The sequence below is a fragment of the Schizosaccharomyces japonicus genome (genome assembly GCF_000149845.2).
Source record: "Schizosaccharomyces japonicus yFS275 unplaced genomic scaffold supercont5.3, whole genome shotgun sequence".
NCBI lineage: Eukaryota > Fungi > Ascomycota > Schizosaccharomycetes > Schizosaccharomycetales > Schizosaccharomycetaceae > Schizosaccharomyces > Schizosaccharomyces japonicus.
This window is the reverse complement of record NW_011627862.1, coordinates 2,223,674-2,246,363: the sequence shown is the minus strand read 5'-3', so window position 1 is coordinate 2,246,363 and position 22,690 is coordinate 2,223,674. Positions and strand designations below refer to the sequence as shown.

General features: G+C 44.8%; 12 protein-coding genes across 12 annotated transcripts; 7 read left to right on the top strand and 5 right to left on the bottom strand.

Moving 5' to 3' along the window:
* Nucleotides 1-50: 50 nt before the first annotated feature.
* Nucleotides 51-1,695, top strand: SJAG_01734 (ribosomal protein subunit S26). The gene has a single exon (XM_002172942.2). The coding sequence runs from the start codon at nucleotides 84-86 to the stop codon at nucleotides 753-755; it is 672 nt and encodes a 223-aa protein (XP_002172978.1). The 5' UTR covers nucleotides 51-83; the 3' UTR covers nucleotides 756-1,695.
* SJAG_01733 (nascent polypeptide-associated complex beta subunit) lies at nucleotides 996-1,551 on the bottom strand (the record flags this gene model as incomplete). The annotated part of the gene is made up of 2 exons (XM_002172941.1): nucleotides 996-1,408; nucleotides 1,506-1,551. The coding sequence occupies 2 exons, from the start codon at nucleotides 1,549-1,551 to the stop codon at nucleotides 996-998; spliced, it is 459 nt and encodes a 152-aa protein (XP_002172977.1).
* Nucleotides 1,696-2,250: 555 nt separating the features above from the next.
* Nucleotides 2,251-3,694, bottom strand: SJAG_01732 (WASp; the record flags this gene model as incomplete). The annotated part of the gene is made up of 2 exons (XM_002172940.2): nucleotides 2,251-3,396; nucleotides 3,479-3,694. The coding sequence occupies 2 exons, from the start codon at nucleotides 3,692-3,694 to the stop codon at nucleotides 2,251-2,253; spliced, it is 1,362 nt and encodes a 453-aa protein (XP_002172976.2).
* Nucleotides 3,695-4,679: 985 nt separating this feature from the next.
* On the bottom strand, nucleotides 4,680-10,190 carry SJAG_01731 (phospholipid-transporting ATPase). Its single transcript, XM_002172939.2, has 4 exons — nucleotides 8,588-10,190; nucleotides 7,599-8,546; nucleotides 5,483-7,554; nucleotides 4,680-5,441 (listed from the first exon to the last, which is right to left on the bottom strand). Exons 1-4 carry the CDS (start codon nucleotides 8,990-8,992, stop codon nucleotides 4,772-4,774), a joined length of 4,095 nt encoding a protein of 1,364 aa, XP_002172975.1. The 5' UTR covers nucleotides 8,993-10,190; the 3' UTR covers nucleotides 4,680-4,771.
* On the top strand, nucleotides 9,302-10,332 carry SJAG_01730 (hypothetical protein). The gene is made up of 2 exons (XM_002172938.2): nucleotides 9,302-9,549; nucleotides 9,605-10,332. The coding sequence occupies exons 1-2, from the start codon at nucleotides 9,414-9,416 to the stop codon at nucleotides 10,033-10,035; spliced, it is 567 nt and encodes a 188-aa protein (XP_002172974.1). The 5' UTR covers nucleotides 9,302-9,413; the 3' UTR covers nucleotides 10,036-10,332.
* SJAG_01728 (transcriptional activator) lies at nucleotides 10,272-12,202 on the top strand. Its single transcript, XM_002172937.2, has one exon. It carries the CDS (start codon nucleotides 11,108-11,110, stop codon nucleotides 11,756-11,758), a length of 651 nt encoding a protein of 216 aa, XP_002172973.1. The 5' UTR covers nucleotides 10,272-11,107; the 3' UTR covers nucleotides 11,759-12,202.
* On the bottom strand, nucleotides 12,073-13,919 carry SJAG_01727 (ribosomal protein subunit L35). Its single transcript, XM_002172936.2, has one exon. The coding sequence runs from the start codon at nucleotides 13,204-13,206 to the stop codon at nucleotides 12,250-12,252; it is 957 nt and encodes a 318-aa protein (XP_002172972.1). The 5' UTR covers nucleotides 13,207-13,919; the 3' UTR covers nucleotides 12,073-12,249.
* A 180-nt stretch (nucleotides 13,920-14,099) lies between these two features.
* On the top strand, nucleotides 14,100-16,361 carry SJAG_01725 (transcription factor Atf21). Its single transcript, XM_002172935.2, has one exon. The coding sequence runs from the start codon at nucleotides 14,924-14,926 to the stop codon at nucleotides 16,118-16,120; it is 1,197 nt and encodes a 398-aa protein (XP_002172971.1). The 5' UTR covers nucleotides 14,100-14,923; the 3' UTR covers nucleotides 16,121-16,361.
* Nucleotides 16,362-16,629: 268 nt separating this feature from the next.
* SJAG_01724 (mRNA guanylyltransferase Ceg1) lies at nucleotides 16,630-17,877 on the top strand (the record flags this gene model as incomplete). Its single annotated transcript, XM_002172934.1, has 1 exon — nucleotides 16,630-17,877. One exon carries the CDS (start codon nucleotides 16,630-16,632, stop codon nucleotides 17,875-17,877), a length of 1,248 nt encoding a protein of 415 aa, XP_002172970.1.
* A 93-nt stretch (nucleotides 17,878-17,970) lies between these two features.
* On the top strand, nucleotides 17,971-18,165 carry SJAG_01723 (60S ribosomal protein L8; the record flags this gene model as incomplete). The annotated part of the gene is made up of 1 exon (XM_002172933.1): nucleotides 17,971-18,165. One exon carries the CDS (start codon nucleotides 17,971-17,973, stop codon nucleotides 18,163-18,165), a length of 195 nt encoding a protein of 64 aa, XP_002172969.1.
* Nucleotides 18,166-18,228: 63 nt separating this feature from the next.
* On the top strand, nucleotides 18,229-21,611 carry SJAG_01722 (sterol binding ankyrin repeat protein; the record flags this gene model as incomplete). The annotated part of the gene is made up of 5 exons (XM_002172932.1): nucleotides 18,229-18,274; nucleotides 18,322-18,360; nucleotides 18,417-18,589; nucleotides 18,690-18,837; nucleotides 18,922-21,611. The coding sequence occupies 5 exons, from the start codon at nucleotides 18,229-18,231 to the stop codon at nucleotides 21,609-21,611; spliced, it is 3,096 nt and encodes a 1,031-aa protein (XP_002172968.1).
* Nucleotides 21,612-21,697: 86 nt separating this feature from the next.
* SJAG_01721 (60S ribosomal protein L17) lies at nucleotides 21,698-22,443 on the bottom strand. Its single transcript, XM_002172931.2, has one exon. It carries the CDS (start codon nucleotides 22,372-22,374, stop codon nucleotides 21,814-21,816), a length of 561 nt encoding a protein of 186 aa, XP_002172967.1. The 5' UTR covers nucleotides 22,375-22,443; the 3' UTR covers nucleotides 21,698-21,813.
* Between the last annotated feature and the right edge of the window lie 247 nt (nucleotides 22,444-22,690).

The following is a 22,690-nucleotide window of genomic DNA, read 5'->3' as shown; positions in this document are numbered from 1 at the left end:
ATAAGGCATTTTAAGGTTGTGCATCGCATTGTTTTGTTTTGCGCTACACGCTTTCATTTCGGTGCTGGCTGCTCATCGTCTGCATGAAGGTGTATCAGCGGTTCAAGTCGGCGATTCCACTTGGCTACAAAAACTTCTTGTCGTCCAGGGCACTACGCGTCATCGACGATTACCATGTTCATTTACGAGGAATACTTGATCGTTACTGCGATGAAAACAACTTGGAACTCAGGAATCCTCTGTTTCTGATGCAAAACACTGTAGGTGATGCATCAAAGTCAAAAATATTCAGTTGTGCAAGTCAAATGTATAATAATCGGCGATTTTTTGCTACCATTAAGGCACCAGAAGTCACCGGAACCCCCTCAAACTATGCATCAGAGGCATCACCTGCACTGCAAGAGGACATTAATTACTCCTTTGGGTCGATAGACATGCTGAGAGATCAATTTCTTCGGGCAGGAACAGCTGTGTTCGGGGACGCCTGGCTGTGGCTAGTGTACGAGCAACGAACCCATTTCTTCTCGTTACTGTTTTCCTACAACACTTCTAGTGCAGTCTCCTGGGGTGCGAATGACTGGTTTTCACAACCCAAACTGGGAACGAGCATTACTCCAATTATGTGTGTCAATCTATGGCAGTACGCCTACTTGACCGACTACGGGTTGACGAAAAAACACGAGTACCTCCGTCGATGGTGGGACGCAATCGACTGGAAGGAAGTAAACGCCTTCTTTCAAGAGGCAAACCAATAGCTTTACGAGCAAGCAATGTCGGGTAATGAACGGTAACGAATGGTAATGAATGCTCTTTACTCTCGGCGTTTCTCTGAAAATAAAAATTCGCTTACGCGAAACCTTAAACAAAAGCCGACAATTTCAGAGCCAACCATTGGTCTCCTTAGTCGCACCCCCGCAATCCACGCAACCTTACTTTCCAGACACGACACGATACCCACAGCCTTGTAGCCGTTCGACGATAATTTATTTGTTTCTTTAGTCTTGCTCATCAAACTTCTCGACAAGGTCAGGAATGTCACCATCGGCATCCTTACCGGCCTCGCCGTCAGCCTTGCCCTCGCTGACCTTCAATTGCTCAGCCATCTTGCGGAGGGCAGCAAGGGACTCAGGACCCAAATTGTTCAAGACACCGGGGAGAATCTCGGCAAAAGACTTCTCTTGGGGCTTACCGTAGATAGCAACGGTCTCGTTGGGGAGAGAGGCATGAACGGTAGGAGCTTGGAAGTTAATGACGTTGCCGTCCTCCTTGAACATGTTGACCTCTTGGATACCGGCAAGAGCTTGCATGTTCAACTTCTTCAAAGAAGTTTGGACCTTCTTCTCATCGGCGGCACTAAGAGCAGCCTTGGAAGGCTTCTTAACCTTACGACGGGGAGTACCCTTACCACCTAATGCAAATGTATTAGCGGTTTTGTACGCTTCTCGAGTGGACGGACGCAAACGACAGTCCCTCTTCGCTCTGTTCCGTTCCACAAAACTACTTACCGATACGAACGCCGGCTTGCAATTTAGACAACTTGGCGGAATCCATTTTTTGAGTTTTTGACCTGTTTAGGGTTTGTTGTGGAGGAAGCAGGGTGTACATTGTGTGTGGGTTTGTGTTGGCAATTTGTGACTGCTTCTTGCAACACGTAAACAACACGCCAAAAATGCAACGCGAACACCAACTAGTGGGTACAAAAACAATGTAGCTCTTAGTTGCTGTTTGCGCAATCGTAAAACAATGTATCCTAGTAATAAATTGGACACTTAGTCCCATTCATCGTCATGGTCGTCCTCGTCATCTGTAGAGCGAAACTATGTTAGTACACGAACACGTCGAGCAGTTGACAAGCCATTGCGACCGAGTTTGGGCCGGTCCCGTTGTCAAAAATGACTTACCGCTTTGTGCGACCTTGGTCTTGCGCTGATTGAGTGCGTTTGCCAGCGCGTCCATCAGATTCGTCGGCGAGGAATTGTCGTTTGCCGGAGGGGAAGTCTGAGTTCTAGGAGGCGAGGAGCTGCTCTTCGGCTGAAATGGAGTTAGTAAGTTTTGCGTCGTTTGACATCGTGTCGCACATACTCTGTTCTTCAGCATGTTAAGACCACCACTGGCACGAATGCTAGCCATCAAGTCTGCACGACCGCCATCCACAGGAGGTACGGCTGCTGCTGGCGCTGCCACTTGGAAGCCGGGGCTGCTGGAGGTGGGGGGACACCCAGCGGGGGGCGGTGGGGAGCAGACGGTACACTAGGAGCAGCAGCGGAGGGAAGTGGGGGAGCAGGTGGAGCGGAGGCGGTCGGGAGTGGTGGAGGTGGAGGTGCCGTCGAGGCGGCAGGGGGGAGTGGGGGTGCCGCAGAGGTGGGCGGTAAAGGCACTGCAGCGGCAGGTGCAGGAGGGAAAGCGCTGTACTTTGGTGGGGGGTGGTGGGGGGACGCCTCGTTGGTGAAGGGACGCTGCTGCGCTGGAACGTGGGGGCGGCGGAGGAGGGACAGCACGAGAAGCAGCAGAACGAGGAGGAGGAGGAGGCGGTGGTGCTCCGCTGCCAGTCGAGGAGGACCTCGTGGCCGGACCGTTGTTGAAGCTGCGACCATGGTTTCGGCGTGCTGGGGGTGGAGGAGGTACCCGACGCTGCATACGGCCGGCCGTACTTTTGGAAGCAGAGATGGGAGGAGTTGGCACCGACGCTGCAGCTGTCGGTAGAGGGGGTACAGAACTCGTACTGCTGCTTCTGTTGCTGTGGTGTATCTCCGCGCGAGGAGGCGAGTGAGGTAAGTTGGGTGCTGCTGCTGCTGCACCTGGAGGAGGCGGTGGTGGGACAGCATATTTAGGAGCTTCTGAAGCGTGTGCTGAAGCGTGTGGAAGCGCAGGAGCGGCGCCAGACGGCATAGGCGGTGGGGGGACTGCCGGTGTTGATGGAGCAGTTACGGGAGTATTGGCTGCTGAAGTGGAACCAGAGGGAGGTGTTATTCCATTTTCGGCCATGAAGGAGCGAATAAAGTCTTCGTTCTCGGAAATTTGTTCGCGAGTAATGCCCATTTGGGCAAGAGAATCGATCAGACTGGGCTCTAAAGAGTCCACAAAATTGGCGTTATTGTTGTTGGTGGTGTTGATGCTTAAACTGTTACCATTGGATTGGCTATAGGATGAAGAACGTTGAGAAGAGCTTCTTCTACTGCTGCGACGGCGGAACATTGAGCGTACTGGATTCTCAACAGCATCTGGATGGTAGCCTTTGTCGACCATTTTTCGATGAAATTTTGATGCTTCTTCTTCGTCTGCAAAACTCAGTGCAGCCAAGCACCCCTCTATCTCAAAGGAGTAAAAGAAGGTTCTGTCTTGGTGGAAATCAAATCCCTCATAGACTTCTTGATCCCATAGAACGCCTCCATCACTCTAAATAGATATGTTAGTTTCATCCATACAACATCACGTCTACTGAGCGACCCCGGTAAGAAGAAGCAAATGAACACCATACCACCAGATCAACTAATTTAAGCCAACAACACTTTCCTACGCTGTCGTACACCAGAACGATGGCACCAGACAATCCAGTATACGTCCAACTGTCTGACTTGGGGTATGCGATATAGAGTCTGGCTACGGAAGCAGCGATTATTTTGTTAGTAGACTTTGGTATATATTTTCGAATTGTAACTTTGTCATTTTGGTTTAGTAACGATGAAGGAGCCATGACATCTCACGCTAACAGATTCACAGAGGAACGATGCTGTTACGGACGCGAAGGCGGTAGTCGTAGAGGGGACGAGGCCGGAGAGACCGTTAATGGTGGTAGTGGGGGTCGCGGGGGTGGAGATGGTGTCCACGCAATTAATAGTAAGCGAGATTAATGCCTGGAAAACAAAATGCATTAGAATGATACTGATTGGAGATAATGAACGGCTGTGTGGGAAATTGCTGCACGCGCATGTTTCCGTTTATTTTTATTTTATTATATATACTTACTGGTTGATTTTATTAATTTTTTATTTAATTTTTTATTGGTTTTCTCTTTCTTTTTTTCTTTTTCTTTTTCATTTTTGTTGGACTATTTTATTATTTACTTATTCTTTCATTTACTACTTTTAATAAATTACATCACGGATAATATGGGTGCGAACTATCAGAATAATAATGATCGTTTACGTTCGATGAACTCAGTTTAGAAACCGATTATAATATCCCTGTGGTAATTACTACAGAATTATCTTTTCGATTGTAAAACATCGACTTTTAGCGTGCTTATTGCATTACCTCCACCTCGATCGCATCTCTGTTCCACGGAATTACTGCCTTAGTGCTTTTTTAGTGTCGGTGTGTTTCTCACTTAGTTTTGATTACTGTCGCAATAAAAATCCACCGTCTACTTGACCAATTACTTTCTTTATAGAAAGAAAAAACGAAGTCGAGAGCTCGAGAGGTTTTATCTATAATTACTTTTCCGTCTTATTTATTCCTCTAAACAACTGGTATTTAAAGTTATCGCACGAAAAAAAGCCGACTCGCCTCCGTCGCATATTTACATCATACCGTTGTGTTAATCAGTAATTCAGCGTTCGGAAACAGAATTATCAACAAGAACTCAGTTATGCGATATCCTGTTTCGTGCAATCCAGAAACTTTAGCACCGACAACATTAGCAATAATAACAAGAGGTATACGCCATTCCTACTGCTCAATTGAATAAATGAAGATGCATTAAACTTACTTAAATACATCAAAAACTTTATAAAGTAGAAAGTAAGAAAAAAAGACCCACTAACTAAAAATGTCAGTCTTCTACAACCGTAGATGAAGCTTCACCATTCTCAATCGCATCCAATTGCTGAACGATAGAAGGCGGGACATCACTAAGGAATGTCGCCAAAGATGCTGCATCAGAGCCAGCTATGGTTTCCTCCGCTTGACTAAATATGACACTTTCATGCTCAGATTCAGCAACAACATCCTTTTCAACATCCAAAATTTCAGTTTCATACACACGGTTCCGTGTTTTCTTGTCTTTATATCTTTGCTCGCGTAGTATATCAACATCAAGAGGTTTAAAAAGCCTCTGGTAAGAAATGGCACAAAACCGCGGTAAAAGGCAACAAACAACAGTGAGCAAAGTTCCAACCCAAAAAGTTAGTGTACCACCGGCTCTCTCAGCGGAATGGTAGAACGCATTTGAACCAACTGAGGCAGAGTATACCGTAGTCCAAAACACAAAAATAGACAAACTGAGAAACCAAGTCCCAACTGTAACCACGTTCCAACTATATTGAATCATCATAATAAAAGTATTGATCACAAATATAGTTGGGGACGAAATAAAGACACCCATATCTTCAATAGAGTCAGCATTTCGCCCCGTCGTTGACACAGGTCTGCCAGTCCGAAACGAAAGATATGTGAGAAAAAAACAAACAGCAGACTGATAGAATCCGTCTACCATGAAACTCCTACATAGATTAGTAAACCTTTCCAATTGGGACTAACATACCAGAAGTAAGTCGGCGTCCACTCCAAACGTAGTATTCCTCGCTTGTACAGTTGTGGAAACCTTAAAGAGGTAGTCGCATCAACGTCCTGGTCGAAGCAGCCGATTATAATGACTGGAAGTGACGTGAAAACGAGATTGAAGAGCATTACATATGTGTAGTCGAAGATATAATTGCCGTCAAACTCATTAAATAATTGATACCAAAAGAGAGTAAAAGTCCAGACAACATTCTTGTAGAAAAAACTGGCAATCATTTGAGAAATACGTTTATAGTCCCACCGGCCATGTACCAGAAGCAAACGACCGAGGAATCGAAATTGTCCAAACGCATAATCGGCACACATTGCCGCGGATCGACCTTCTTTTCCGGCAATTCCAACTCCAACGTCTGCTTCTTGGATCATTGCAACATCGTTCGCGCCATCTCCAATTGCAAGAGTAACGACATCCAGCTCACCTTTCACTGCTGCAACAATAGCTGCTTTTTGCGAAGGACTAACTCTGCAACAGATAGCGGTACAGCAGTTACAACACAGAATCAGAAATGTATGTAGAAGCTGTTTTGACAGAAAGAAGTCCAAAACAGAACCTTCTACAATCAAAGCCAGTTTTTCCCGAAGAATAGTACGTTGCTGTTTCAGCTGCTGAAATTCCTGTTCCGTACCCTCAAGACTAAGTTTCTGCTGAAGCAAACCTAACAGCACACTTTGAGCTTGCCCTGAATCTTGAACGGTATTGGAATCCAGAACAATCATGTCCATCCCGGAGTCCAACAAATTACAAGCGTAGCCAATGTTGATTGCAGTTTCAACTTTGTCTCCCGTAAGAACCCAAAGTTTTATTCCAGCCTGCGCCAACAACGCAATCGTTTCCGGAACACTTTCCTGTAGTTTATCCTCAATTGCGGTTCCACCCATCAATCGCAGATTAATTTCAATTTCGTTGGCAACATTTTCGATAGCAGTTTCCCGTTCCTCGAGAAGTGCACAAGCTTCATGATACTTCGCTCGCCATTTTAGGTAATCTTCCAACTCCAGTGATTTTTTAGCAATACAAAGTGTCCGAAATCCTTCAGAGGCAAATTGCTTTAAATGTTCAATAGTATTTTCAACTACACCGGGTGATTGCACATCCGAAAGTCGGCCAATAATAACATTGTCAGCACCTTTCGTGTACATAGTGATTTTTCCTTGATGTCGAATAATAACACTCATTCTTTTTCTTGCCGAAGAAAAGGGAATTATATCCAACAATTGATATCGCTGTAAAACACCCTGAACGCTTAATATCAGTCGGTTCTTTTGCGTGCTCACGAGAACAACACCGAAGTCTCGAGCTGTTCCAACTAATGCTTCTTCGTCCGGTGATTGAGACTTGTACATAATCATGTTACCTTCTCTTTCTGTGACAACCGAATGACAAAGAGCCAGAGACTTGAAGAACTCTAGGCAAGCATTTTTTTGTTCTTCGTCTTCATCCGACTGAAGGTCCCTTACAAATTTGCTTGAAATAAATGTGATGGCATCCTTGTTTTCGTTTCCACTGTGTTGAAGAATTCGCAGCATTTCTTGGCGATCTTGCTCAATAAGTGCAGCAGGATCATGGGTCATCTGGATCCCTAGCCTTTTGTTATTCCCAAGCATAGCTTCATTATAAGCTTCGCCATAAGGAACTCCGTTAATTGTGCACTTCTTAAAGTGCATAACATTTTGAGTCAGTGTACCTGTTTTGTCAGAGAAAATATACTCGACTTGACCAAGGTCATCCGATATGCTCCATGTTTTTGGGGTACAAGGGTAGTCCAATAGGGCATCATACATCTCAATATCACTAAAAATGAAAAGCGACTGAATCGTTTTCACAACTTCAATAGAAATGTACAATGATATTGGCACCAGATTCTGAAAGAGAATTAAACATGTGAAGAAACTTATGACACCCAATGTAGGAGCGGAATATGCATTCTTCGTGTACTCAAAGATTCTTGCAGAATTACTTTTAAGCCAAGCTATAGTCCGTAGTAGTCCTGCAAATATGCAAAGACCGAAAAGAATGCCAAAATTAGAAACGACCTGTAAATATGTTAGGATTTGCTGTTTTCCAATATCAAGCTTACAGTGAAATTAAGTTCCCGCGTAACACGACTTCTTTTTGAAGGCACTTTTCCTTGGTTTAATTGCGTTCTTGTTTCAGAACCAGTGTAAAGTACAAGCCCATATATCCACTTGGTATTTCTAAGAGTACAACCACAAAGCAAGACATTTGACATATCAATAGGTTCGATGAAATATTGCGACTCATTGCTTAAGTCTGATACTCCAGCAGTAGTAAATATAGGAGCCTTCAAAAAACCGGAAAGTGAGTATAAATCTGCATGCGGTGGTTGACATTCAATCCAAAAGTTTGCGACCTCAAAATCCGAAGCTTTCAGACATCCCTTCGTCGACTGTAAAGCATGTTTGTCCTTCAAATTTGTCTCGCCATCAAGATTTTTTGTCTCCACATAACAGGTACCATCAGAACGCTCAGAACTAAGCAATAAAATGTCGGCTGGTATAGCTTCATCGTTTCTCACGCGAACAATATCACCAACTTTTATATCTTTCCAATAAACAGTTGAAAAAACTGCTGCGCCTTTAGGGACAACAGAAACCGGAACAACTGAGAATTCTTGATTAAGAGCAGAGTTGCTTAAGGCTATCCAGTCTGCACTTCCTCCAGAACTCACAATAGATGGCGTTGTCGAGTATTCGTGACTAGCTCTGCTTGAAGTTTGGGTTGGAGATGCTGAAGTTGACTGTGTTGTATGTGAAAAGGAGTCTGATATTCTGTTCATAGCCCTCGTAGTAAGCTTTTTCAAGCGTCTCCACGGGTTAACATACTCTTGGGTAATATTGACATTGTTCCACTTTGCGAGTTTACACGTTTTCGTATTGTTGAATTTCCGATCAAGCCGGGAACGTCTATAATCTTCAATTCCGTCTTTAACTGCAGTAATAGAAAGAATCACGATAAGTGGAATCCATGGAAGACCGGGATGTCTCGGACCAAAGAGAGGAAATGACTATACCAATATTAGTTGAAAGTAATTGTATGGGTACAAACCTGAAGAATAATAAGAAAAAGAAAGTAGATATTCGCAACGTTCTTAAACTGGTAGTATAGATTCTTTGGAAGGAATGAAAGAGGTGTATACCGAGTTGTACGTATCTTGTTTCTTGGGTACTTTGCTAATTTGCTATGTGTGTTATGTGAAGGTGCTTGGTTCACATATATCAACCGATGCTTTTGTGATTCTATTGAAGAGTGTAAACTAGCGGCATTACTGTCGCTATTATGTCTTCCGGAATCAGAATCGCTTTCTCTTTCATGACCGTCTCCGTTCGGTTTCTCTTGCGCAGAAGAATTTCCTCGTGAACGCAGCTTTTGTAACCTTTCAGCGATCGAATCGCGACAAGCCCGCGTGATAGAGAAAACTCTAGCTAACGAGAACATGGAGCCAGAGCCCATGGGCAGTCAAACTTTGCGGCAAGCCTGTTGCAGGACTCCCTGTGAGCTTTAGGCCGTGCTGGGAGCAACAAGCCAATCTGAATATATGACCGTTTCAGAGCGGATGCAAATATACACTGGCACAAACTGGAGACGGGCAGAAGGTAGCAAGAAATAACGATTGACACGAATAATTCCGTAAACAGGTATTAATTGGTGTGGATTAGCAAGCACGAACAGACGCGAGAAAAGGGCCAACTTGCGATGTAAACAAATCAATTCTCCAGTAGTGTAAACAAAAATGTCATAACCCTCCTATCACTCGTAAACAAATTCTCATTGTGATGTAAGCCGGTTAATAAAAGGCGAACGACTAGTATCACTTGTAGTATTTGGTTTCTTATATTCAGAAATTGCGAATAATAAAAAGGAATTCGGGAAAATGGCAGCACGCTTATTTATCAGCAGATCGTGTCTTAGGAAGTTGCATGATGCACCGTTTCAATTCAATCTTCGCCAGTTTTCTGCGACTTGTTTCAGAAGAACACAAAACAAAGATACATGGGGTCAAGCTAAAGGTAAGTTGACATATAAATCGTGTACCTTAAAGAATGTTAACGCTTTTGAAAACAGATAAAGCGAAGTCAATGAACAAGACCGTCAATGAGAAAATGAAAGAGGGAAAAGAGAAACTCAAAGACTACTCTAAACAAGCCGGTTTTGTAGCAAATGACGAAAAACAAACAGCAAAAGACGCCATGAAAGAGGCTTCACGCAAAACACGGGAATTCACCGAAGCAGCTAAGAAGAAGGGAAAGGGTGCTATGGATACAGCCAAAGATATGTATCACAAAGTTCAAAGCAAAACGGGACAATCAGCCGAAGCTGCAGGTGAAAAGACTAAAGAGAAGGCGTCTGACACTTCTAAAACCATAAAAAAGAAGGTTAAAGGCATGAAGGATTATGCACAAGACACATTTGATGAACACTCTGCCACAGTTCAAGAAGAAACACGCCGGCAATCCTTACGAAACGCCCATCCAAATAAGAAGAACAATTCTTAAAGAAGTGTTTTATCACAAATATTACGTGAAATGAGAAAAGTTATACGAGCGAGACAAAATTCCTTAAATATCTGATCTTTGGTGCATCTCGCCCATTTTCCGTAATCTACATGTATTTTTTACGAATTCTCTCTCAATTCTATGTGAATTCGTTCCATTTACTCGCAGCCTATGTTGTTTGCTCTAATTAGGAAGTGTTATACGTGTCAACGCGTATCAAACTAAATGAAACCCGCGTTACTAGGTGACGCGTAAATAAACAACAACGCCAGAATAGTCAAAGTAAACAAATGCTATATTCAACATTAACACTGCTGCCTCCAAATAACATGTGTTATGACAAAACGTTCGTTAGCACTGATGAGTTTTGGTTTGTGTTTGGGTGGAATACAGCCGAGCTTTCGCTTCGAGCTCGGAGGGAGTACTAGCAAGATTCGAATTCAAAGACCAAAAACTCCAACCTCTCAAATCCCCTCTGGCAAACGCTTACCGGAATCAAAAATCCCGGAACTACTGAGACTGAACTGGATTATACGAAGTATTTCTTCCCAGTATCGAAACCGTTGGTTGCATACGAGTTTCGTACAACTAGTGAATACTAGTTGATTTGCTTTTTTTACGAGATTCTCGGTTTCAAAATCTCAGGGAGGACTTTCGGGACCTAATTGGGCACGACTAAGCGTAGTCAGTATACTCTTTCTATAATTCACTGTAATTTTGAATTACTAGGTGTCAATATTTGGTCTTATTTTCGAGCCAGGAAACTCGAAATTATTACACCGTCTTTTATCATTTTTATATCCAGGACGAGACTTTGTGTACAAACAGGTCTCTCCAAAAGCATACAGTATTGCAGAAACAACTTCTGAGGTTGCAATCTTGCAACTTAATTGTTATAGTCAAATACCCCGTTGATCATATTGGTTCGTATATTCATGCACCATTGAAAACAGCACCAGGATCAAGAATTCTAAAAAAAGAACCCTCTTTGTTTTTTGTCTTGCTTATATTTCCTTGCATTGCTATCTTTTTTGTTTTACACGTTTCAGATATCATCCTCTTGTTTCATTCCATGTCGGCGTGTCCATTCACAGAGCCTTCCTTAACAGCTACGGCTAATGGCGAGGCAGTAATTCAACCCGGCTCACTATTCCAGTCAAGTAAAAGATCATGTACCGAGTCATCAGATACCCTAAAGCCCTCCAATGAAACTCTGGATGGCGCAAAAAGCATCACTGCTGCTTCCTTCGTCGTAGGACGATTGGGATTGGCAAAAATTGTTTATGAAGAATTGGACGTTGGTAACAATCGTTTAAGAAAACGAGATGATGGCTTAATGACAAAAGTATTATCGCAAACAGAGAAACAAACCCAACGTGAACGTCGTCCCACAGACGCTAGGGATGCAATTCGTGGCGTACTTCGTAAACGTTCAATGCGTAAACTGCCAATTCGACCCTCATCTGTATCGCCAGCTGTTTCACTGCACTCGCCTGTTTGCTCGAACAGTTCCTCATCAGTAGGGTCCATTTCAAGAGAAACTGCGAGTCCATTGACTCTTCCACCGATAGATATTACACACTCTTTCCTCGACACGACAGATCAGTCATACGGACCCACCCTAGCGACCGAAGATCAAATGTCGGAAATAAATAAGAACACGTCGCCTTTGAAAATCTCGGACTTTTTTATGGATGACGCCTCCTTTAATGCCTGGTTCTGAGGAGGTATTGACTCATCGCGCTTCGCATTTGAAAACCCTTCCTTCTTTAATACCCTTGATAAATTCCTCGCATTCAGTACAGGAGGAAAGTTTGCCCAAAGATTATCCGCTATCTTAGTGCACGAGAAACATGATCTTGCATATATCATGCACTTGATGAGAGAAACGTTTTTGCGTGTGCAAGCCGAAGACTCCTTACTGCAATTCTTTTGTCCGTTTGTGTTTTTATGTCTTTCATCCGTTTATGCTCCATCCTTGGGTCGGGCAGATGAAATTTGTTATGATTTTAACTATCTTTTCTACTCTACGACCTCCTTTTTTTTGCTGGTCTACATTCGTGTGTACCTTTTTTGTTTGTTAATTTTTTGTCATTCCTATAAACCTTAAAAGAATTATGATTATTTTGCTGTAAAAAAGAGTTTTTGGAGAGAGAGAGTAATAGGGAGAAAGGGGACCGTAAACAATATGTGAAGAAAACATGAATGTGTGTACTACGATCGTATTGGTTTCACCTCAAAATCCTTGTATACATTCACCTGTGGATGCTGTTTAAGCACACATGCGGTATTCTCATCGTAGATGCTGCGCCAAATATGAGCTCCAATGGGCTCCAAGACGTGTTTGTTTTGAAAAGAACGAACGTCAAAGGGTTGGCGTTCGAAAAGAGAGTTATTTTTGTCCGGTACTGTGATACGACCATTCTTCTGTTCGAAACATAGAGTAACTAGCCGGTGAGCATTTTCGCCTTTGTGAACAATGGGAGGCATGTAGGGAAGCACGGCTGCACTTTCAACATTGACCTTTTGTTGTGTCGGGGACAAGGGCACGTTGACTGCAAGAAATTGGACCGATGTTTCAAACATGTTTGTTGCATAATTAGGCACGTCCGGGTCTAGCATAAGTATAGTTGCGAGAATGGGCTGAGAATGAAAGGATACGACATTGATCCAAGGTGTCTGTGCCGTGGTTTTACTAGGAAGAAAAACACCGGGGTCAACTGGGTTTTGTTTTGTGTCACTTGGAAAACCCAGCAATAATTGAACACGAGGCTTGAACGAAGCAACAGTGTCGGGAACGACCCGATGTTGCTCAATTCGCTGCTGAATCAGCAACATGTCGTAGCCTTCCCATTTTTTGCGAGCCAGGTATCGAAAAACCGGCTGTGACATATCAAGCTCACCATTCCAAAACTGCTCTCGGATTCCGTAGTCATACAAATTGGCCAAAACACTATGTTTTTCCCATTGTTCCGATCCGGGGACGGTCGTTTCCAGAGCGGCCCTGTGTAGATCACTTTTTGCTTGTAAATATTGTTTACTAGCCTCAAACGCCTTTAGCTGGGCATCAAGAAAAGGCGGTTTTGGTGCGAAAACGCGTCTGGTCGCATGATATGCTGCAGTCCAGCTCCTCACACCTGTTTTCGGTTGAGTAATACAGCGTTTCCACATAGACAACCCAAGACCTGTTATTTGTCGGTGGGTGTATGTAAAAGACCAAGACAGCTATAATAAGGTGTCTACCGCGAAAACAGAAACGAGAACAGATGCTAATCTGCAATCATTTTTTACTTCAATTCGTTTTTCCACGTGCATATTCTACGGACAACGAGTGCCCTTTTTCTTCGTTTGATTTTTCGCGTTTCGTGTTTGTGTTTATGACGCGTAGCGCGTTTTCATTAACGCCTATTTTTGCACTCGCTTAATACTCTCGGATATTACGCGAATTAGCCTGCATCATCCCGCATCCCCTCACCATCCCTTTGTTTCCCTCTTTGCATACGCTTCCCCACGCGGCAGCAAAATGTCGCAACTCCTCATCTGCGATTTTCGAACGTCATTTTAAGTCTCGGTAAATGACATCAAAAGGAGCTATAATACGCGCGAATGCGAAACCAGCCAATGAGACATGAGTCTAGGCTGCATCGACCGAAGTTCTTTATCATTTTCAGGGGAAGTGGATTTTGAGTTTACTTGCACATCCTTGTCTGTGATTGGTTGGCAATAGTCTGAACTCGATACAGCCAGCATGGATCTACATGGCTGTATGCAGATCGGGCGCTAGTTATGCGACGCCACATTCACACACCCTTTCTTTAGGAGTGCGGATTTCTGCGAAATCACTCAATCCTGCGCTTTTTTTTTCAGTGCTTCAAAGGATTTCGGTTGTAAAAATTTTATTAGGCGTATCGGAACACGTAGCCATGCTGTTCGGCAATTAAACTCGTGGATTTTTGGCAACTCTCGGTTGTCGGGATCTGAAAGCTCCCATGACGCAACCCCCAGGTGTGGCCATGATAGACCCTTTACGTGCCACGGATATCGTGCATATGACGTGGACAAAGGGAGAGAATCATTATAATAAGCATTGCGTAGCCACAAGCTCACCGATCCTTTCCCTCTTACCACATATATTAGGTCTTTTTGCTCAACACGGTCATTTTTCGTTCACACCTATATCAGCGTGTGTCGGAAGAACTGTGAAGTGTTCGTTTATTCCTGGGTATCCGTCTAGTAATTGTAGGCGCTACTTATCAAGTTTTCTCTACTCCTTTGTTAAGACTGACGCATTCTTCGTCGTTGATCTTAGTGTCTTCTTACACGTGTTGGTCAACCATTGTCCGAACATCGCGCGTATAACACTTGTTTATCTTAACGATTGTTGACTTTATTGTTATTCTTTAGGAACATAAGCCGTATCGGCGATTTATTTGTTTTTTATCGCGCATTTCAGCGTCAGGGTGATTGCTGAACTATTTCGCGTGCCCTGGTTTCCCCGGTGGGTTTAAGGTTGTCTTTGTTAAATTAAAACGCGCTCCGCGTCGCGTTCCCCTCAGTTTTTGGTCTCGGTTTAGATTTCGTGCCCTTTTAACCCCCACTTTTAGGTACTACCACTGCTTTCTCTTACGGGGTATTATTCTTAGCACTTTCCCCACTTCCCCACACCATCCCATTAATCCCACATCAGTCCTAGCGGGATTGTTTACCTTTAAGACTGGAATTGCTTGTTTTTGTTTACGTACAGAACAAGATTTAAACATTTCGGTTTCTCCTGTGTACTCACTTGTTTTGGAATTAAATCATTGGATGCTCAATTTTTGAATTGCGTTTTCGCAAACAGCATTCCGTTCTCGTTGAAACATAACTGTACACATTATTTGCTTTCACAATGGAATTCTCACAAGTTTATATGGGCTTCGACGGTCTCGGATCGCGCGACGTCGGCAGCCGCAATCCTAGTTCAGCAGTAAAAATGGAAGATTCGCAACAACAGTCGCAGCTGCCGGGCGTCCGGAACTACCACATGTCCTACAACTCGTCATCAGCAGGAAACGCTGTCATCGGCGGAAATGACGGAGCATTCAATGCAGGCGGTGTGTCGGATGCAAGCTCGATTCAACCGACGGCCATGGTTAATGACGCTGGGGCCAACACAGCAACCGTTGGTCCCTCTGACTTTTCTTCAAATGTTGGCAACAATCCCGCCTTTTTCGGTGATGGCGGCCTTCCGCTTCGCATGTCCTCTATGAAGAAATCTGCTGGCAACAACAATGGCAGCCTTTTAGACGGCACTATTAGTATGTCCGACATTTCGCTCGTCTCGCCTGGCAACAATGCTTCGGCATATAAAATGCCTGTTGGTATAGACTCCGCAGCGCCTAAGCGCATGCAAAATGAAAGTCATGTTGGAGGTGGAGCCGGCTCGCCTTCGTTAGAGCTGGGTAGATCGGGTGCGTTGCCTGTGTCCGGTTTATCGTCGCCCTACGTAAACTCTTTGCAGCAGCCTTCAGATGGACGAAATGACGATTCGAACCGGGATGGTCATTCGTCTTCTTTCGTCCCTCCCTCCGCTGCATATTGTCATCGAGGAAGTGAAGACTTTCTGGCGGGTTCCGGTGCGAGGAATGACCAGGCAGCCGCAGATGCATTCGATCCCACCCGTCGTCATACAATTACCGCTGACATGAACAGTTTGCGTTCTCAAATGCCGACGACTCAGATGGGTGAGAAGCGTCGTTCTTCCTACAGCCCATCCGAAACTTCCCCTGGTCCGCGTAAACGCTCTTCTACATCTACTCTTGATGAGTCGCCTGAAGAGAAACGTCGTCGTGCTTTGGAACGGAACCGGATTGCGGCCTCTAAATGCCGTCAAAAGAAAAAACAATGGACTCAAGAGCTTGAAGCTACCGCACGCAGTGCATCGGAGCAGTCCCGCAGTCTTAAGCTCCTGGTTTCCCAACTGAAAGATGAGGTTCTCAACTTAAAGAATCAACTGCTCGCCCATCAAAACTGCTCGTGTGAAGGCATTCGACGCTATTTATCTTCAGAAGCCCAAGGCATCATGTCGCAAGTGAAACAACGCTAAATTCTCTGCATTTGTGTGGTCAAGTTTTATTGCCTTTTCCTTTCTGTGTTTCCGTTCTTTGTACCATATTTTTCTTTTTCTTTCTCTCTTTCTCTCTCTTTCTGTCAGTCATGTTTCCCTCCCTGGTGTTTCCAACACTCTACAACTCTCAACATTCGACACTTGTTATGTCTTTTGTCATGCCCCTTCATGTTTGTTTAACGACCTTAATGACATTTCGTTATGAGTATTCTAAGTACAATTGGTGCATAAGTAGTATCTTGAGTGGTAGATGGCGAGGAATGTAGCAACATTTCGTAACAGAGGAAGCGACGCAGCCCATTCCTCTGTACTGAACGAACAGCTTATTCAATGAAAAGTGTGTACTGTGTGGACTCAGTTTACCCCCACATTGCACTTTGGCCAGACTATCCACTCACCACCAAAAATGCCCCCACTCACCACCACTCTTCCAGCGACCGTCTTGCTGTCTTCGTACCGTACAGTCAGAGTCAAAACTAAATGTTGCAATGGAACTTACACCACCGGCAATCATTCCAGGAAGTAAGATTCCTCACAAAGATGCTAATATTTTACGGGAACGCGTATCTCGGCTGTTAGGACTCCGGTCGCTAAATTTTCCAGGAGCACAACCCGTTTCATTTGCTAAAAAGCACCTTCAAACAGTAAAGGAACACGACTACTATGTTTGTGAAAAAAGTGATGGAATCCGATGTTTAATGTACATGACGATGCATCATGCTACACCAAAACGATATGCTGTGTACTTAATAGACCGGAAAAACGATTACTACCTCGTTCCCAAGGTGTGGTTCCCTACTACAAACGACCCAAACGACAGTCGGCTGCACACAGAGACACTGATTGATGGAGAGTTAGTGATGGACTCAATTCAAGGCAAGTCACAGCTCAAGTTTCTTGTGTTCGACTGCCTCGCTTGCAACGGCCGTTTATACACCAACCGACCACTCGACAGACGCCTTGGTGTGTATCGCGAATTTGTTGAGAAGCCTCTGCGGACACTGGTGAAGGCGAAGCCCAAGGTGCTGGCAGTTATGCCTTTTCACGTTGAATTTAAGCTGATGCAACGAGCTCATGGTATCGAGATGATGTTCCGAGAGATCATTCCAAAGTTGCACCATGGAAGTGACGGACTCATCTTTACCTGCATTGAAACCCCTTATGTAACGGGAACAGACGAAACACTGCTAAAGTGGAAGTCTCGCGAGAGCAACACCGTGGACTTCTTGCTTGAGCTGCGGTTTACGGCAAAACTCGACACAGGAGATATAGATTACTCGGCGATGCCGGAAATGCCGCTTTCTATATGGGAAGGCGGTAAACGGTACTCATACTTTGCCGATTTGTACCTCGAAAACGAGGAATGGGAGAAGTTGAAGGAAAGCAACACACCACTTCAAGGTCGCATTGTAGAATGCTACCTGGATGAACAAAATCGGTGGCGTTTTATGCGTTTCCGGGATGATAAGCAGAACGGCAACCATCGGTCAACGGTTCGTAGTGTCATCGAAAGTATCGAAGACGGTGTGACTAAAGAGGAGCTTCTGCATGAGGCTTACTACATTCGAAAAAGCTATTATGAACGAAAGGAGCGACGTGAAGCCCGACACCATGACAACCCAGAAACACATTCTGTCCGTGAGGCATCTAAAGAGCCAGCTGCCAGCGGTGCCGAAAAGCGAAAACTAACCCCAGAGTCTGAGGAAAGCACAAAAAGAGCCAGAGCTGCTGATTAGTGTTTTCCCCTTTCACTCCGAAGACCATCATAAAACAAAAGTTACACACGTTAAAGTCGTGAGACCAACACCAACAATTGGTGTCTCGTCACTATGTTCGCGTGTCCCAAATCGTCCTGTTTCTTGTTTACCATTTACCGTTGGAGGCCCTTCCCCGGATTTTCAGCATTCTTTAAAGTTTCGCAGATTATGATCCTCCGCCCCACATTGTTAATCTCGGCATCCCCGCAGTCTTACTCTTCCGTTCTTCACCACCAATCGCGTCCCTATGACGTCAAAGAGGTTTAGGGGACCCGTCGGCGACGATGCTGCTCCAAACTTCCTCCATTCACAGACTGACAGACAACGAAAATGGGGGATTCCCCTTCAGTACAGGATTCGTTAACCTCTATGAAGGGTATGCAGTCGTCTAATATCACGAATGGATGACTAACAATGCCATAGACGTAAAAGAGGGATTAAAACGCTTAGAGCTTCTTCAAGGTAAAGTTGCTCAGACGATGTCGCACGCACAGAAGGTTTTCTCTAACATTAAAAAGCATACCAAACAGATGATCTCGAAAAAGTTGATCAATTGTTGAGCAACAGTTCGTGTAAAGAAACTACCGACGCGTTTGTTCTCGGTATTCAATGTGCTTCTGGACCCATGATGAAACATGTCCTTTTTGCATTTAATGTTGATGTAAACGCGTATGACAAAAATGGAAATACTGTATGTACTGTGAGAGTTGTTTTGGTAGTTCGTTTTACCAGAGGCGAATTTTTCTTCGGTTCTTTTCTTTTACACGATTTTATGCTAACATGTATAACAGCCCCTACATTTAGCGGCAATGTCTGGACGACAGGACATCGTTGAGATCCTCTTGCTGCACCCCGATGTAAATTATAATCTGCTGGACGGAAACAAAAAAAAGGCGTACCAGGTTGCCAAAACGAAACAACTGGCTGACTTTATGAAAGGTGGGTTTTTGGTTGAGTTAAAATGGGGAATGGTGTTCGTCATTGGAAACTGGTTTATCTCGATGAGCTCCGGCTAACCAACAGGATTTTATGCAACATACACTAAAGAAACCGCCAGAGAGTTCAAAACCGCATTTAAAGAGGATGATTTGGAGACTATGGATTACTTGATGCGTCACAATCAGTTTAATTCTGCAATTGACTTAAACGAGATTGATGTGGAGACGGGGCAAACCTTTCTACACACGGCCGTCCGCAACAAAAATGTTACGATGATTCAGTGGTTGTTGAATCATCAAGCTGATCCCTACCGCCGCGACAAATTTGGCAAACTTCCAATTGACTATGCCAAAGATGATCGGATTCGTACTTTCTTCCGTGAACGTGGTGCATCAAGCAGGCGTGCGGATACAGCAACAGCTCCTCCCGTGAAACATATGAGCGGTTACTTAAAAAAGTGGACAAACTACAAGTCTGGCTACAAACTAAGGTGGTTCGTTCTCAAAAATGGCGTCTTGTCATATTACAAGAATCAAGACGATACGAACATTGCTTGCCGTGGTTCGGTGAACTTAAAGATGGCCCGTATCCATCACGACCCCAAACAACCTTTGGTTTTCGAAGTGATTGGAAAGGGATCGAAACGCTACAATGTAAAGGCTAATTCACCCGTTGAAGCGCACAAGTGGATTTGTGCCATCTCCGCCGCCATCCAGGCTGGGGATCAAGCTGCTGACGAAACACGTTCTGTCGCTTCTTTCTCTACTCAGGCTACAGCACCAACAAGTAAAATCGAAGCCACTTCAGATCAGTCTTTTCGTGACGATGAATCATTGGCGTATTCTGATGTCGAAAATGACGAGGAGCCGCACAAAAGCGCTTTGACATTTAACGCAAATATTGGTCGACTTCAGATTGAAACAATGATCCGTCTCATTGAAGCTTCTCTGAAGAACAAGATTGTGTTGTCAGACGAAGAGCTCTCAGAATCTATGAATGCGTTGAACAACTCAATTCGGTTGCTTCAATCTTCCTTTCATGATGTTCTTGTAATGCACCGTGACCGCGAACGCTATTTCCAACGTCGTCTCAACAAAGAGAAGACCGTCAACTCTTTGTGGGCTGAAAACTTAAAGAAGGTCGTTGAGGAGCAGGATCAAATAGAAGAACGCTATCACAAATCCGAGTCGGAACGAAAGCGTCTCAAGCATCTCTTGCGTGAGCTTACTGAAGCCACTGAACACCGTGGTGAAGGCAGAAAGGACGAAAAAGCAATCAGCAAAATGGCGATGGAAGAAATCCACGCAGAAGATGTATCATCTAGTGAATCTGAGGAAGAGGACTTTGAAGGCCAAGCGAAGGACGTCTTTTTTGATGCAAACGTTGCTGCGGAATCTCAGGTAATGGAGGCTGTCGCTAACGAAACACAACCTTCCATCCCAACTGAAGCAGCACCTTCTGCTCATAAACCTGCGGTTGCTGCGCCCGAGGAAGCAGTGGTTAAGGGCGTAAAGGATCTTCGTGTTTTGGAGCCACCCGCAGCTGTAGTCCATACCCCAAAAAGCGATGTTACCATTTCCTTCCACGGTTACGAGGGTCCTGTTCGTACGAACTTGAACCTTAAGGATGACAGACCCAAGTTAAGCTTGTGGAACATATTAAAGAGCATGATTGGAAAGGATATGACAAAGATGACATTGCCCGTGAGTTTCAATGAACCTACCAGCTTACTTCAGCGTGTAGCTGAAGACATGGAGTACAGTGAGTTACTGAATATGGCTGCACTTTGCCCCGATTCCTTACGTCGACTCGTGCTGGTTGGTGCATTTGCGGCGAGTGAATATTCAAGTACCCTCCTTCGTGTCGCCAAACCTTTCAACCCACTTTTGGGTGAAACGTTCGAGTACTGCCGTCCCGATCTCAAATACCGGTTCATTATTGAACAAGTTTCGCACCACCCACCGATCGGTGCTGCTTTTGTTGAGTCTGATTATTGGAGATATTACGGTGAGTCGAACGTCAAGTCTAAATTCTACGGTAAGAGTTTCGACATTCGTCCTCTCGGTACCTGGTATCTTGAATTGAAGAACCCTTCTGGACAGTTCGAATTGTACACCTGGAAAAAGATTACATCTTCCGTTGTGGGTATTGTTCTGGGAAGTCCTACTATTGATAATTATGGTTTGATGGAGATTATTAATCATACCACAGGCGAAGTTTGCGTGATGGACTTTAAGCCTCGTGGTTGGCGTGGTACGAACGCTTACGAAGTGAAGGGTACTGTACAAACCGCCGATGACACCCCGGTTTATACACTGGTTGGTCATTGGAACGACAAACTTGTTGCACGGAAGCTGGATAGTAACCAGTCCGAAGTCGTTTGGCAAGCCCACGACCGTCCTCCTCGTCCTTTCAACCTAACTCCGTTTGCCATTTCACTAAATGCATTGCCGGATTCGTTAAAGCCTTGGTTGGCGCCTACTGACACTCGGTTCCGTCCTGATCAACGTGCCATGGAGCTTGGTCAATACGATCTTGCTGCCACCGAAAAGAATCGCCTTGAAGAAAAGCAGCGCTCAAAACGCAAAGCTCGTGAGGAAGGCACCCTCGCTGAGTGGAAGCCCCGCTGGTTCCAATTGTCCGAACACCCTGTCACTCGCGAAGATTATTGGGAGTTCACTGGTGAATATTGGGACATCCGTGAACAAGCTGGTCGGGCTCACCTAGCGGGCGAAGAGTTCCGCTGGCCTGATATCGACGATGACATTTTTTAGACCCTTGTAACTGTTGTATGCTTACCCCCCTTTAACCATTTTCGAAAAGGCCCACCCACACCCAAACCAGATTACCTAAAACTGAAACTACACGAATACGAGCGAAACCTCAAACTTAAACTCTCACTACTCTGCTACCTGTTTGCAAAAAACTCCCACACCCCTCCTCTGCGTCTCAAGCCAGCGAATACATGTATTCATTTTAAGCAGTGATAGCCTTGCGGGCAGCCAAGTTACGGGCCTTAGCACCTTGCTTCAAGGAAATACGGACAGCCTTCTCCTCAGCCTTGGGGACAGCCTCTTCCTCCTCAGCAACAATAACCTCAATGTGAGCAGGGTGGCTAAGGTAAGGAGTGATACGACCGTGAGCACGGTAAGTGCGTCTACGTTGCTTGGGAGCCTGGTTGACTTGAATGTGCTTAACAACCAAGTTGTCAACGTCCAAACCCTTGGCCTCGGCGTTGGCCTCAGCGTTCTTCAAGAGACCCTCGAAGAATTGGCAAGACTTAACGGGCCAGCGAGCTTGAACAGCGCCAAACTCCTTGCCTTGAGCAGAGTGGCCGACACCACCGTTGAAGCGACGGAAGGGAACAGCCTGCTTGTGATCCTTGACGTTTTGAAGGAAAACGAGAGCCTTCTTCAACTTCATGCCAGACAAGGTAAAGGCAACTTCACGAGAGTTCTTGAAGTGAGTACGAAGGTACTCACCACGAGCCTTAGCGGATTTGGTCTCAAGAGCAGGAGCTGCAGCGTAGCGGGCCATTTGTGCTGTTTTGCGGAAAGGCTGTTGACTATGTTGTGGAAATCGAAGGTGTTTTTTGAAACGACAAAGTGACTGTTATTTGCTCGTTTAGGTTAGGGTTCTTTAAGCCGACCCTGTTACCTCGCTTCTGTTACTTGAGGACCCCTGCAGTGTGGGGTGCCCCCACGCTTCGTATGTGGGTGATACCCCCACAGGATGATGAGGAGGTACCGCCCGGTCGCGGTTCTTGCCAACTACCAACAACCACACATCCGACCTTTTCCTCCTTGGAAAACGCACAATTTGTAATCCACTGTTGCTCTGGGACTGAACGAAG

Excerpts from the sequence above, each read along its gene's own strand:
- SJAG_01727 (XM_002172936.2), bottom strand. The coding sequence starts at position 13,206 with ATGTGGAAACGCTGTATTACTCAACCGAAAACAGGTGTGAGGAGCTGG.
- SJAG_01734 (XM_002172942.2), top strand. The coding sequence starts at position 84 with ATGAAGGTGTATCAGCGGTTCAAGTCGGCGATTCCACTTGGCTACAAA.
- SJAG_01725 (XM_002172935.2), top strand. The coding sequence starts at position 14,924 with ATGGAATTCTCACAAGTTTATATGGGCTTCGACGGTCTCGGATCGCGC.
- SJAG_01731 (XM_002172939.2), bottom strand. The coding sequence starts at position 8,992 with ATGGGCTCTGGCTCCATGTTCTCGTTAGCTAGAGTTTTCTCTATCACG. Across the intron at positions 8,547-8,587 it reads TTTTTCTTATTATTCTTCAG|TCATTTCCTCTCTTTGGTCC; the intron begins GTTTGTACCCAT and ends ATATTGGTATAG. Across the intron at positions 7,555-7,598 it reads CGCGGGAACTTAATTTCACT|GTCGTTTCTAATTTTGGCAT; the intron begins GTAAGCTTGATA and ends ACATATTTACAG.
- SJAG_01730 (XM_002172938.2), top strand. The coding sequence starts at position 9,414 with ATGGCAGCACGCTTATTTATCAGCAGATCGTGTCTTAGGAAGTTGCAT. Across the intron at positions 9,550-9,604 it reads TACATGGGGTCAAGCTAAAG|ATAAAGCGAAGTCAATGAAC; the intron begins GTAAGTTGACAT and ends TTTTGAAAACAG.
- SJAG_01728 (XM_002172937.2), top strand. The coding sequence starts at position 11,108 with ATGTCGGCGTGTCCATTCACAGAGCCTTCCTTAACAGCTACGGCTAAT.
- SJAG_01721 (XM_002172931.2), bottom strand. The coding sequence starts at position 22,374 with ATGGCCCGCTACGCTGCAGCTCCTGCTCTTGAGACCAAATCCGCTAAG.